This window comes from Gallus gallus, chromosome 4 (assembly GCF_016699485.2).
Source record: "Gallus gallus isolate bGalGal1 chromosome 4, bGalGal1.mat.broiler.GRCg7b, whole genome shotgun sequence".
Lineage (NCBI taxonomy): Eukaryota > Metazoa > Chordata > Aves > Galliformes > Phasianidae > Gallus > Gallus gallus.
Genome location: NC_052535.1, coordinates 6755746 through 6771037, shown reverse-complemented (window position 1 = coordinate 6771037; position 15292 = coordinate 6755746). Strand labels below are relative to the sequence as shown.

Sequence of the window (15292 nt, the reverse complement as noted above, 5' to 3'; positions counted from 1 at the left end):
CTTGATTTCAGCTATCCTATGGCTTTCCCATAGGAAAATTTACTTTATACAGATTTATTTTCATATTTATCTAAAGCTTGGAAGTATGGAACAAAATCTTTTTTTTTTTTTTCCAGCAGTCTGTTACATAAAATTAACCTTTTTTCACTCAAAGTGATCACCTTTCACCTGAGGGATTGCAGAAGCAGACTGCAGGAATCCAATTACCTGAAATCAACTTACAGGAAAGAAGGAGACATTGTTCATGGAGATAATCTCTTTCTCAGGCTATAGAGATTCTCTGGCTCAATGTGATGATAAAGATGTTCTCTCTGGACAGTGAAATTAGTACACATGATTTTGTAATTATAACGTGGGATAGAAAAACAGTGAGTGCTGCAGGTCTGAAAAGTGTAATTTTTTGGCTGCTTAAACATAACTGCAAAAGATAAAAGCAGCCCCAAACAAACAGATGCGATCCTGCCAGACTTTGTGCTAATATATTGCTTATAGAATGTCTTTTGCTGTTTGTTTCCTAAATCTCACTTCAAGCAATACAGTATTTCAGCTTGAAAGACAATTTCATAAAGTCCTTTTTCTTTTTTTTTCTCCTCCTTGTAAAGTGCCGGAGTGGAACACTTTCGAGTCAGACAATCTTAATGCTGCCATAGCAATTTTGTAAGGCACCAGAGAAAAATGCATCATATTATCTTTGGATTTCAGTCTGCTTTTGCTTCTCACAGCAATCAATAACCATTAGTATTATTGGTGGTAATATCCGTCTAGATAATTTTAGGGCTTTTCCAGAAATCAAAATACATAAAACAAAATTGTCACATCATAACTTTTTCTCTTCTTTTTAACTTTAATAAATTCAGATTTCCTTTGAGGAAAAGCAAAAACCAGCCTATAGGGAGGTGGGATGAAAAGGAGATGACTCTTAGCTGAACAAATCCAGTATTTAGTACTGGAACAGAAAGTTTAAGGGCCAGAACAAATTGCCTTTGTGGTCTAGAAAAGTGATAGTCATTGAAAAATTGGTCATACCCATGGGTCAAGTTACTGTGTATTTTTATGATTACTTTAATAGCCCAGCTCATGAAGCTGAGGCCAACCAGTTGAATATAATTTAACAAAAAGAGAGGAACTTTCCCACGGTTTCAGAGTATGAGTTCTGGGTTAGAGGCTGCTATAGCTCAGGAGCCTGGCCAGAGGAAGCCAAGGGCCAGCACTGTGGCTCAGCAGAGGCTGAGTGTGTGCAGCCACTGGCCTCCAGCAGCTCCCAGCACCGGCGCCAGCGCAGGTGGGCAGCTTGCTCTGTTGGCTGCTTCTGGTGAGATGCACTGTGGAGAGAGAGGCAAAAGGGAGAGCTTGACAGGTGGCTGTCAGACAGGGTCACAGGGAATGGGTATTGCTCTGCCTCAGTCAGCCATATCCCCTCTTCTTGACCTGCCTCTCCAAGGCACAGGGAGCCTTAGGGCAGAGAGCTGAGTCTGCTGCAAGAATGCAGGAAATAGGCTGAGCAAATGAGCAATGTTTTGTTATAGATCAGCCTAACCTGAACAGCTACCTGGAGCTGAGTAGTATTGGTACAGGATGCTCTCAGAAAGGAGATCTCTGCACATGCAATTGTTGTAAAATTAGTTTGAATAGTCTCAATTGCACAAGAGATTTCCCCCTCGTATTTCAGAATGGAGATAGCAGTGTGGCAACTTAAAGATAAAAATGAAGCCTGACTTAAAATGATGACTTTCATAACCATTAGAATCCATTTTACAATTTATTTTCTCTTGTAGATTTTGAAAGTGTGGGTATTACCTGCCAAACTGTCATAAGTAATTATATGTTTATTAACTCATTGTACCTAATAAACAACAGGAAATTTTCAGGATGAGTTTCATTTTTGCCTAAAAAAAAAGATTGATGACTACTGATTAAATACTAAAGCTTTGTTTTGCTGTTACAACTAGACAGAAAATTCTAAATATCAGCAAAATACTTTGCTCGCAGTAATTTCAGTATTTCAGGCCTTTGTGCTGGACTTTATTGATTGCTGACATAGTAGATCAGGGTAATTTCTAGGGGGTTGGGCAGAAGATGACAGATGTCACTTCTTAAATGAGAAAATACCTGAAAGCTGGACTTTCTGTAGGTGGGCAGGATTGCCTGGCCTTGGGGAATAACTGCTAGGAATAATGCATTTCCCAGTGGGATCTCTAAGAGAAAGGAAACTTTTAAAGTCAGTACAACCTCGGTGTTTTTTCTGCTTTGACCGGTGCCTGCACAGGGCAGCTGTATAAGACAGAACAGTGGGAACTGAATCAGTTGTCCAGAAATGCCCTGTGCTTGTGGGGTTGTTGGCTGTACCAGAACTGACAGACGTTTCATCAAAAATGGAGGGAACCTCATTTATTCTAGAAGTCTCACCTGCCTGCTAGAAAGAATCTAATCTGTGCATGTACAAGAGCTAAGGGAGCTTTAATGGCACTGCTGAAACCATAATATAATATCCAGGTTGAAATCATTCCATCTTTATCTCATTACGACTACAATTTTCTTCTATGTGTGAAACTTAAATGTCAAATTGAGGGAGTAGAGAGAACGTAAACAAAAGACTGTGGGCATGTTCCTATTGTTTCTTTAGAGAAATTGTACAAACTGCAGAAGCTTGTAGGATGATGCTCCAAGCAAAATGGGGGGATAAAGGCTTCCAAAAGCTCCGTGGGTTTAGTAAAGAGCTTTTTTATCTGTGCTGAAAGAGAGATGCTCATGGGAGTATTGTCTGTCATTATCACATTCTTCTTCTCTAAAAAAAAAAAAAGAGAACTTGTGGATAAGGACTGCTTATACGATCCATGAAGAATGTGAGTGTATCTCAGCATGCTGTAAGTAGGGAGTGTGTAGACTAGAAGTACAATTGTGAGTTCAGAACAGGTATTTGCACAATCTGAGTTTTGTAACATGCTGAGTTTGAAGTTGCAGCAGATGTGCTGTTTGTAAGCAGTCCAAGTGCTGGTATTTGAGAGCTACCTTGCGTACAGTCACAGCTCACAGAAATGTTTTGTGTCTTTTTTATTCTGCAATTAAAAAAAAATGTCAATGACTTCTAGGTTCTTCAGATCAGTACCTTTTTTTTTAAGCTTTCTTCCATGTGTTACAGGATGCCGAATAACTGGTAGTTGCCCCACGATCTGCTCTGTGTGTCACTCTTGCAGTGTTATGTCACTGATGCTCCCCTTTGGAGGGGGAAAGGGTATTCATGGTTTCTGGGTAGCGGGAAAAGTAGCTAGCAAGTGAGAAACCCAAGGTGCTAGTCAATGAGAAGCTCAGCATTAAGATGTGACTCAGTCATCGTACCTAAAATGCATTGTTTTAAAATGACACTCAAAAGTTTTGAGTGCTATCTCACCTAAATGTACTTTTGTGTCCTTTATGCTTTATGATCTCATACACATTTTTTTGCTTTTTTTCTTCTACTCTATAATTGTACTAATTGGACCAATGTTGTATAAAAAAATGATGCAAAATTCAAAGGAAAACTACTTGTAAAGAAATAGTCAGATTTTTAATGTCACTTCCTGGCAGGTTATCCCATATGGAATTATTACCGTATCTTAGTACCACAATTGATATGTTTAATAATTTTCAGTATGTGTTTGGGTCCTTTTGATGCTTGATTATTACGTTTAAAGAAAGATTACAAGGTAGAATACATTTGCTTTTGAACATATGGAAAACACAGCCTTCCCTTTCCAGATGCATTCATTTTAACTCTTTTTAGCATTCACTGCATCTGTGGTTATTTCTTTTTTCTTTTGAAATGCATTTATTGTTCTATTTCAAGAATGAATCATATTCAGTTGCTACCCCAAAATATAGCAACAAAAGTGGTACAAATGATTGTCTGTAATCTATTATTACAGGCAATCTAACCTGCCAAAACAAAATTTCTATTTAATAAGGTGTTTTTTTGAAATGAGCCTTGTGAATGTTCCATACTAACTGAAGTTGCCCACAAGTTGTGTATTTCAAAAAATTGTTTTCTTTCAAGAGATCATATTTTACTGCATATGACAGAAAAGCCAATGGCATATGACTCTCACTTTGACAATCCTTGCAGTCTCCATTGGCATTTAATCCCTCAGATGTGATATCTGGATAAGATTATATTTCTATTGCGTATTGTCAAAGGCCTTGTCCAAAAAGTAGCATGATAGAGGTACTGTATCTCAGGAGTAGGAAGATTCTGGCACCTAAATACAATATATATCAGCAGAAGATCTGTTTTGTGAAAACCATTGTTTCCATTTTACAGCCTAAAGGAATTAGGCTGAAAAAAAATAAAGGAGACTTGTTTGTATCTATGCACCAATGTGCAGTTTTTTCCTTTGGAAATTCATATGGAGATAATTAAAAGGAACTGGCATCCTATTCAGTGCTTAGTCCCAGTGCTTACTACTCTCACGTATTTATTACTGAAGCAGAGCAATTACAGACAATAACAACTATTTGCAGAATGTTTCAATAACATTAAAAAATGGGAGTGGAAGTGTGAAGGTCCAGCAAATCTAATTCTCTTAAGACTATTTTAATCTCTTTGATTATACAGACACTTGCTTTGGGGCAGTCAATCTTGAAAAATTCCAAGGTAGTGAAAAGCTGGAGAACACAAGCGATTCTCTTGAAAATTCTGCTGCTGGACCTCACTGTTGGCAGATACTTTCAGGCTTTTGTTTGAGGCTGTTCACTTGCACACAGAGATGGAGGTGTGCACCCCCACACTTGGAAGGTTAAAGCCGCTCTATGAAAATTAGATTACTTGGCTGCAAAAATATCAGACCTGCAGTCTACTCTAAATGCATGCAGTCATCATATATTTTGATTATTTTGTGTGAATCTTGAGCATGAGTATTGTTTTATTCCCTGAAGGGAAATTAATGCTGAATACTGATAGAGTGGTTGAACGCATAACCTGAAGCATACTTTTCTCTCCTTAAAGCACACAAAAGAAATGGGAAGGCCACAAACTCCTTTAAAAGAATCAACACTGGAGCCGTGGACTCAGCCACAGGTAGGCTGGAATGACTTTTCTCATAATGCTTTTTTCTAATGGTGGTTTTTCTCAGTCTTAATAGAATCAATCTAGGGCTATAAAGAAACATTGCTTTTAGGGTAGCTCTGTGGTTCTTACCATCATATGTCAAAATGATTTGTTTTGTTGTTTGGCTATCTGGATGATTGTTAGTGTTTTTTAGTTAAACTCTCAGGATCTGATTCAGCTTTTTTCTAGTGTAGAAATGCCGCAATTATCTTTCCTTCAGCTTGTGTTCCTGACATGCTTGAAAGACTGCAAAACCTTACAAAGCCAAACCACTTTCTGAATGGCGTGTCAAGAAACTGCGAGCATCTTCTGGTGTAGAAATGGTGTTTGTGGAGTTATTTTGAAAGGAAGGTTTGAGAGATCAGCCTATGGTGTAACAGGATTTATCTGAAAAGGAAGCAATACTTATTTACACAAAAAAAGATAAAAGAAATGGAGAGATTAATGTGCAGCACTTATGTTTCTTTACATAAAGGGGTTTGGATTTTTTGGTCTTTGCGTTTCTGTGTTTTCTTTAACAAATCAGTGTAAATTTCTGACATGCACAAGTTCAGATCCATTTTTGCTGTTTATTCCCTGTGTATCAGTGCACTGTACTGCATTTTGAAATATGCGGCTTCTGAGTGATGGGAGGGAAGGAAAGAGATGGTTCACTGTGTAGGTGAAACTAGATATTGCTGTTCTGGGCATAAGGATTGGGTCCTACAAGAGAAGGAGATGGAACAGGGGTAGAGGTGAAGTGGGGAGCAGGGAGGCCCCACCTGGAAAACCAAACTGCTTCTGTAAATTGCCAGGGGAAGGGAGCTGTTGCTTTTTAAGGATGTGGGGGCATTTCTTCCTTCAGCAGCAGATTTGTAATTTGTTTGGTACAGTGCTTCTTCCTGACACAAGAACCTTCCTCAACTCTGCAGTGTTCACTTGTTGCTAAAGGTAGCAGTGAATCTATATGTGTAATGTCAAAGTTGAGAATTTGTTGGCAGAGATTGAGAGGACCAGGAAGAGGTAGCAACCTTTGCTCTATAATTACAGCACTACTGTAGTCTAGAGCGGACTCTGCCTTGTATTTTCAGGCTGTAAGCAATCTACCCAAACAAAAATTCTCCTGTTTAGATTTAAAAACTAAAGAATCATAGAATCACCAAGGTTGGAAAAGACCTCTATGATCATCCAATCCAACAGTCCACCTACCACCAATTGTTCCCCAGTAAAAAATGTCCCTTAGTACAACATCTAAATGTTTCTCGAACAGCTCCAGGAATGGTGACTCAACCACCTCCCTGGGCAGTCCATTCCAGTGCCTCACCACTCTTTGGGAGAATAATTTTTTCCTAATATCCAACCTGAACTTCCCCCGGCACAACTTGAGGCTATTCACTCTCATCCTATCGCTAGTTATGCAGAAGAGGCTGACTGCTACATCACCACAACCTCCCTTCAGGCAGCTGTAGAAAGTGATAAGATTTCTCCTTAGTTCCCCTTCTCCAAGCTGAACAATCCCAGTTCCCTCAGCTGCTCCATATAAGATCCCTCACCATCCTCATTGCCCTTCTCTGGATACATTCCAGGGCCTTGATGTCTTTCTTGTAGTGAGAGGCCTACAACTGAACACAATACTCAAGATGCGGCTGCACCAGAGCAGAGTAGGGGAGAAAGATCACCTCTTGCTCCTGCTGGCAACACTGTTTCTGCTGCAAGCCAGGATGCCCTTGGGCTTTTTGGCTTCTAGGGCTCACTGGCGGCTCATGGTGGTTTAGCCAAGAGTCGATCAACAGCCTCAGGTCCATTTCTTCCATATTTTATTAAAATATGTGATCCTAGAGCTTAGGCTTGTTTTAGAGGCTTGTTTACTCCAAAAGCATGTGGCAAACAGTGTAGGGTTTTGGAAATAGAAAGAACCACACATCTCCACTATTGCTTACTTTGTTCATGCTTTAGTGTGCTTGCTTTAAGATTAATTGTGATGCTAGCTGTGCAGGCTTTTGTGGGACGATCTATACAGCTGATTCCAATTTGGTAACATTGCTGGTAGTTCATTATAGGTAAGTTCTTCACTGTAGTCACGCGAGGTATTTGTGCCCCCCCTGCATACAGAAAGAAGGCTGTTATTTGCAGTCATAGAAACTTTGTACTGCAGGAAATCCCTCAGCTGTTACTCTCCTCTACTACTTCCTTACTATGGAAGTTGTTACTATGCCCATATGCAGCATGCATCGGACCTGTTTCTAGGTATTGCATGGCCAAAACTCCAAGCGCCTCTATCCAGACAGTTGCTAATCACAATCATTAGGAGTGCATTGATCTGCGTCTGCAATCAATAATGTTTATGCACAAGACCGCAGGAGCTTGCAGTGGTCTATAGTTACTAATAGACAGTAACTTCTTATGTGCAGGCACGAAAATATTGAGGAAAGTGTTTTGTTAAAGCAGTTACTGCTGAACAGCTAATGAATCGTTATGGAAGGATAGCAGACTCCTCAGGCTCCCTTGCTTGCAGAAAGTGCTGCAGGGAGGCAAAGATCCTGTTGGGGCTGAATTTCAGCTTGTTGGCACTCAAGGGAGAAGCTGAGTTTCTGAGCTGTGAGAGGAGGTTGGAAGCAGCGTGATGCAATGATCACAGTGTGGTGTGGTCTGGTGCAAGAATGTGGGTGAGAGAGGTGATCTTTTGCAGCCAGTTCTCTGGTGGTTTGTGCAGCTGCTGCCTGTATTGGTGAAGAAATATTCTGTTGGACTGTTGCAGTGCTAAAAAAAAAAAAAAATCTTTGTTTTTCCATGTTCTCTCACTGTGTTACATGATCACTTCTGAAAGCTGTGTTTGCCACTGCTCCGTTTAATAGGTACGTGGATTAAAACATGTAAACTGCTTTTGTCATTCCTATTCATTTTTGGAAAAAAAAAATCCTGCCTTTTGAAAAAGTACACAGAAAGAAGCTAACACCCGTATGCCTTTTTGTTTCATGGAGAGAAGAAATGTAATCAACAAAATCAAAAACTGCTGGAGCCATTATTGTTGCACAAAATTAAATTAGTTGTTAATTCTTTCACGGATGTAATTCTGGCCCCTGCAAATCCCTCCTTAGATATTTTGTATAAAGTGAGTAAAAATTCATGGCATGAATAAAAGCTTTGTCTATTTTATGAGCAACAGGCAAATGTTCCAAATGGTACTCATAAAGCAAATGGTTCCCAGCTCTAAAAGGAGGAGGAATATATTTAAAAGCCACCAGAATGAGTCGTGAGTAAAACCAACTCCTATTTACAAGACGGTATTATTTACATGAAAGTTTTTTGATCTTTATATTTTTCCCCCCTGAGGGAAAGACTCACTACTTTTGTCTACTTAATAATAACAATAAAAAATCATTACATTTTCTTGGGCTATTTACTGCAGTTTCCATGTTCAGAGTTGCTGTGGGATACGTTTTATCAACAGAGTGAGTGGAAAAAAAAGAAATAGCTGAGAGCACAGCGTTGGTGTTCAGGGCCAAACAGTCAGTGAAGCAGAAAGCACCACATCTGTCCCCTAATACCAGGAGGTGAGAAGCTGATCCATATTAGTGGTTGGACAATTTCACAGAGTCTGACGGAAACAAACACAGCACTTTCTGCGTGGAAGGAGGGAAGGCTGCGTGTTTCGTGCTCTGTCATGCTTCTGATTTTCCTTATTTGCTCAAGGATTCACCTCAGATGTAGCTGCTTACTTGAGAAAATTTGGAAGTGAACTGCTCAATTACGCAAAAAATAAAGAACTATGGTGCTTTGTCAGGTTGACTTCTTCAGGGTAGGGGTTTTTTGTTTGTTTATGTTTTGGGTTTGGTTTCTTTCTTTTTATTAAATTCCTAGAGCAATATGACATTGCTGAAATGGCAGTTCTTTTTCATGGCCATGCTATTTAACTTGTGTTTTTCTGCATCTTTCTCTGTGAACTCAATGAATGGAAACTGATGTCTGCACCTGGAAAGTGTGAGACTCATTCTGATAAATGTGGGACAAACCCTTTGCAGATAAAGAATGTGTGCTAGTAGTTGACCAAAAAGACTTGTCATTGGATTACAAGCTTTATTTAAATGCAAAGTACCATGTATTCCTCTGGTTATATTTTTGCCACTTTTGTCTGATTAAACGTTTAGCTGATAAACACTGCCAAGGCTGTTTAGAGCTACTGCAGTTGAGAATACCTGCTTTATAGACTCTATGATTATGGTCAGTTATACAAAGGGCAATTCAATATCAAACCAATCTGTGAAGTTTTTGAACTCTGCAGATACTATTTTAAAATCGGAATTTTGTATGGTAAAGCTACAGAATACAGTGATTGGGATTATTCAAATTCAGAAGTGGTTTTATTCTGACAAATTACTAGTTGGATAAAACCAAAATAGAGAAAAAGAGCAATGATTAAGATTACTTGGCTTAAAGCTGTTCAGTATCTGAGTATTTTGATTTAAACTTTGTTGTTGTTGTTAGATTCTTGCATGACTGTCTGTTATGCATCTAGGTAAAGTAATGTCTGCAAGTGATTCCTGGAGGTGTTTCACACAGTACAATATGAGAAGGCAGTGTTACCAGTGCTGGAGCTTTTCTTTACTAATTCTAACAGCTCCAGTTGCTCTTACTAAAAAGCCAGGGTGAAGTTGCATTAATTTTGCTGGCCTAAATGTAGTGTAATTACCTTAATGAACACTTTTGTCCTTTTTCCTCATGCTCTTCCTTTTCTACAGCGCTGCATGAAAATGCAATCCATGAAGGTTTATAGTTCCCCCAGGAGTTCTCAGGTAGGGCTGAATATCCAGGGATTAAAGATCTGTCAGTCTCAGGTAGCATACATCCACATGTGTCTCATAAATAAGCACCATCCGGTACCAACATGGCTTTATTACCACCTGGTGTCTTACTGCAGCAGTGAGTGTGACCAGCAGGAGCAATAAGGTACAGGCTCAGGGAAGCATTTGTCTCTCAAAAGCAAAAGGGGAAAGTGACTTGCAACTCCGGCTTTCTAGTTTTGCTTTATCTCTCTTGGTGTGCAGTGCACATTCTTTTTTTTTCTTTTTTTTCTTTTTTGAAACAATTACTTTTTGTGGAAAGGCAAAAACCCCTCAGACTGAAATCTAATTACAAATGATAGAGTGCAGTATTTTTCTGCTCAATTTTAAAGAATCACTTTATAATCTCGGAACAGTGGATAACAACATCACTAATCCAATATTTTAACAGTAAATACGTTTGATGATGGGAATTGCTACACTAATCTTATATCCCTCCACAGTATAGTTAAGAAATCCACAGGGGGTTTTACTAATCAGTTTTTGTGGAGTAAATCAAGTCATGTAATTCTCGTTCACTCTAAATGCCCTGCAACTGCCAGCAGAGCTATGTGCATTATTTTTTGTTCTTTTCCCAGCTTTGTACTCCCATTTGCAGCCAGGCTTTCCCTTTCAATATGCAGAAAAGAGACTTTGGGAGAGAGGTCTCCAAGCACCCTCTGTAAGACAAGGTTTGTCTCACAGACAGTTGGCCATGCACAATGCTACCCTTCCTGCTGGGGTGGAAGGGAGCCCTGAGATGGAAGAGTTCCCCACAGTCACCACAGTCTGACCATGAGCACTGCTGCACTTTTGAGGCATACAGTTTTGGTTACTTAGATCCTCATTTTACTGAGCAGTTTTTTGCAATATGACATCTTGTGCTCCTGTACAAAGAGACTGTCAAAACTAAATCAAAAGTTTTTTCTACATTTTACAAACAATAGAGCATTTTACATTAGGGAGAAATATTAACTATTATGGTTAAATATTTGAAGAGGAGCAACCAATGAGAATTCTATGCCTACTTTCTCCCACAGTTCATGGGAACAGAATTATTCTCCATAACGTCCCGGTGTGCTGTTTGCCTGGCTCACAGCTTCAGCCTTTAGCATTTTAAATCAGCAAAAAATCAGAATTAAAGCAAAGCTTATTTCTGACTCAGTGTCTTTAGTCTAGATAGAAATCAGTCACCTAAATATATCTACACAGCCTAGCCATACCCAAGCTATACTTGGTATTTAGGAGCTGTGTGCTTAAAATAATCCCATTTTATTTGATGCCTTAATAAATTTACATACGCCTCAACTACATTTTTTGTCTGAATGGAACTTCAATTAGAATCCTTGATTCTGACACAAAAGACTTAGTAATTAAAAAACAGAGAGAGGAAGATCAGTGCAGAAAGTGTTAGACTTCTAAATGCAATTAGAATTGCCCACAAAGCTGTTTTCGAGCACTACAAACCTGCTTTTTTGTCACTTAAAATGGAGGCTTCACAAACTAGAAGCTAACTGATAGCAGCCAGTTGTTTTGATCTGACTGGAGTACCAATAGGTTTGAAATAGTATTTTATTATGAAACTTGAGAGAAAAACACACTAATTTCTGCACTTTAAAAGTAATTATAGAGGGTATCCTAATAAACACTGAATCTTTCTGGGATGGGCTGGTGCAATACCTGGCTACCCAAAAGTACAAAGCTAACTTCTTGCAGCTAACAATACTATTTCATTTTAGCTGTGATTCTAGGCTATGTTTTATGTAGTATTCCTGACATTCTATGGAAACAATGCAGCCAGAAATCAGGCTGTGGTTCTGAAAGGCAGTTCATTAATTGGAAATGAGCAGTAACCATTCCTTGTCTAGTGAGCATTTTCCCTGGCTGTTGCATTTAATATGGAATAGAAGAATACGAACATGCCATATATAAAACATTATATCGATATAATGATGTGTGGTTGAATTAGGCCACTAGGGCTATTCAACTGCAAATGTAAGTAAGCTGATATATTTTTAAAGTGTTTATCAAAAGTAACAAAAGCAGTTATTTCTAGAATTATAAATGATCGGAATTCTTCTTAGTTTTTCTGATTCGTATATTGTTTCTTTGCAAAAGACCCAGGAGATTGTTGATTACATTGGTTACCCCATAGCTGAAGGGACACTGAAGTTTATCAGAAAAACTGTTCAAGATTAATGTATTTCTGAGAGCTAGTGAGAGTAATATAGCTTGGAAGAGAGTTAGCTTTGAATTTGTTTTGATTTCTTGAAGGTTGAAAACATTTTTTTGTGACAATAAATAAAGAATAATAGTGTTCCTTAAAGTGGTGCCTCAAAGCATGATAGGTGATGTAAATATTGTGGAGCTCTGTATTTTTTATATGCTATTATAAATCAAAACTAAGAAGATGGGAAAATTGCAATTGTATTTTGTTTTGCTCTGTGTGAAGATTAATTTAGAGATGAATGCAAATGCAAATAAAATCTAGTTTATTTGAAAAACTTCAAAATCTAAATAAGCGCTTCTTCTGCCATGGAGCAGAGTTGCTTAGATAACCTGGGCAACAATAATTCTCTTTTTAATTAATCTAGTAGGATTAATTTGATGTGCTTTCTGTGTATGTACTTACACAATTTATATATATGTAAGTATGAATATATGTATATGCACAATTTTTTCAAGATCTACTTTTTGCCATAGTATTGGATTGTTGGAATTTATTAGCTGATGTCACTAGAAAGTCTCTCAGAGAAAATAAGAAAAAAACCCACAAGATATCGTAGCGTTGTGAGCACTGGATTTGCATTGATTTCAGCAGGGGACACCATTATAAAGGCAGAAAAAATTCCCATTTCATTTTTAAGTTTACCTGTTTTTCACACCAGTGTATCATTCTGTGATTAAAAACCGTTGGTTTGATGTAAGCTGCTGTTCTCTTATGAGTTAATTAAAATAAAGGGAAACTCAATAGACAGTTTCCATAGTTGCCTTGTTGTAGTTTCAGACGTTAAGATCTGTAGAAGTGGAAAGCCTGTCACTTTATGGTTTGTCTCTCTGAGGACAGACACTTGCATGTTTGTCTGTGTCAGATTTTTCCATGTTCTTTCAGTTCCCAAATGTCAAAGCTGCTGAGTGGAAAACTGAGGGGTAATGAAGGTTTCAGGTCCTTACTACCTTTAAATATTTAAATCTTTTCTAATTCATTCACTCAGACACTGAAGAACATCTTTTCCTTTTTCACCCACAGCAGCAGTGATGTTCTGTGTCTAGTTTCTTTGGCTCACACTGCTAAATCTTTCCCTTCCTCTTGCTTGTCACATGTCTGAGTTGTTGTTACAGACTTGAACAGTGGTGGAAATGGGGAAAGAGTTGTTAACAAGGGAAGGGAGCTCAGCTGCAGAGCATTACCCACAAATGCAGTCCACTGTGCATGAAAACAGGTAACCCAGAAAGCATGCTGCCAACCCGCTTCTCACTGGAGCTGTAGGAGGGAAGAAGACTGCTTATAACAGGCAGCTGATTTATTCTCCTTTGCTGTATGCTGAGGTGGATGAGATGGGGCACTCAGTAGTGAAATATCCAGTGACAGTGTTTAAAAAGGGTGGGTAGACAGCTACTCCTTCATCTTGTAAGGTGCTGGAAAGCCCTGTCAGTGCTTAAGTAAATCACCTCAGAGCGGCTTTCAGAAAATGTAGATGAGATCTTCAAGGTGCTTAGTTATCTATTGGGACTGTCAGAACGGCTTTCCTCCCCACAGTATTTCTTCTGGCATCTCTCCTTTTTGGCAAGAAAGCAGAGACGGCCCCATTATGCAGGCGAAAGCATTAAGAGAATCATTAAGTTGCATTGGACTGTAACTTACATGCTCTGAGCTGTGTTCAGTGTGCATAAATCTTAAAACAGAAAACATAAACTGGGCATATTCACAGAGGTGTCAGTTTTTCCGGTGTCCGGTTCAATGTACCTCACAGAGCAGTCAGTGGTACCATGAGACTGAGTTGTACTCAGGAACAAAAACATCCCCCTGACTGCTGCTGCTGATGGGTGTCCTGATGCATCTCAGAATGGAGGGAGATGGCTCCTTGGAAAAGCTTTAGGAAAGCATGAGCATAATAACAGCATTCTTGTGTTGTGTTTTAGACCTTAAAATTGGCATCAGCTTCAGAGAGGACCTTTGCATGGCTGAGTGTGTGAGGGAATGACTTTGGACTTGTTGGGCTTTTGACTTTCAACTTCCTGAGGTTTTTTTCTCTCTCTGTTTTGGGAAACTTAACTATGTTTTCTTGGTGGTGGCTTTATTTTTATTTTTATTTTTTAAATTATGATTTATTGTTTTTTTACTAGGTTTAATAAGAATTTTAAGCCTGCCCTCCTGCTGTATTAGCTATGCAAATTTTATTTTCAAGGATAGAAAACACAAACTGCCATAAAATTTTATCACATGAGGTAGAGGAAGTAGATACTAGATTTGTGGTGTCATAGAATCATAGAATGGCCTGAGTTGAAAAGGACCACAATGATCATCTAGTTTCAACTTCCCTGCTATGTGCAGGGTCGCCAACCCCCAGGCCAGCCTGCCCAGAGCCACATCCAGCCTGGCCTTGAAGTGCATCCAGGAACGGGGCATCCACAGCCTCCTTGGGCAATCCGTTCCAGTGCTTCACCACCCTCTGATGTGATGCACACTCGTACAGATCCTGTAATGCTGAACATTTTTCTATTGATCATAATGAAAGAAGAACAAAGCCCGATACGAGAATTCATTTAAAATGCAAATACTGACAGTTATTCACAAACTCAGTGAGGGCCCTCTCTGTGCATAGATCAAACTTTAGTTTGTGCATCTTCAGTGCTGAAAATTGGCTTTTAACTGAATTTTGTGAGATGAAATAAGGTACTTCTTCAGTCCGTTAACTTATATTATTATTGTCGTGCATCCCTTGTGTAGTTTGTGCCTCTCCTGATTGCTGTTGCCGGGTCACTTCCCCTCACAGTCATTTTCTCGGCTACAAAATCAGTTGTTTTTCTTGAAGGATGTTTTATGGACTGATTAATTTTTTGGCTGCAAATTATTGTGTATAGAGCAGATACACTCCAACTTGGTTCGCCGGTGGCTATCCAGTAATGGATATTACATATCCATTGAAAGCCCAAATGAGATTAACACCACTGCTCTCTCCATCTGCCTTTGAGAAAGAATCCAATAAATAATGAGTTATATAAGGGAAGATTATCACATTGTATTCAGCATTTACAGTAGCGTAATTGTAAGTTGTATAAATTAGTATAGTTTGTGCATTAATTCTGGTAAGGAGACAGGAGCCCACTCAGAGTGGGCAGGCACTGTACCTGTACTGAGCTCCTTGCCCAGCCTTGTGGGTGGCCATTGTCACTCGTCTCAGTTCCTCAG

At 39.0% G+C, this 15292-nt stretch overlaps 1 protein-coding gene across 1 annotated transcript in view; it reads left to right on the top strand.

Annotated features, from left to right (window-relative positions):
• The window catches only part of PCDH11X (protocadherin 11 X-linked), a 454279-nt gene that overhangs the window by 201867 nt on the left and 237120 nt on the right, over positions 1-15292 (top strand). The window contains exon 5 of the mRNA XM_015278495.4: positions 4979-5050. Coding sequence (XP_015133981.2) covers positions 4979-5050 — 72 coding nt within the window. The remainder of the gene's footprint in view (positions 1-4978; positions 5051-15292) is intronic.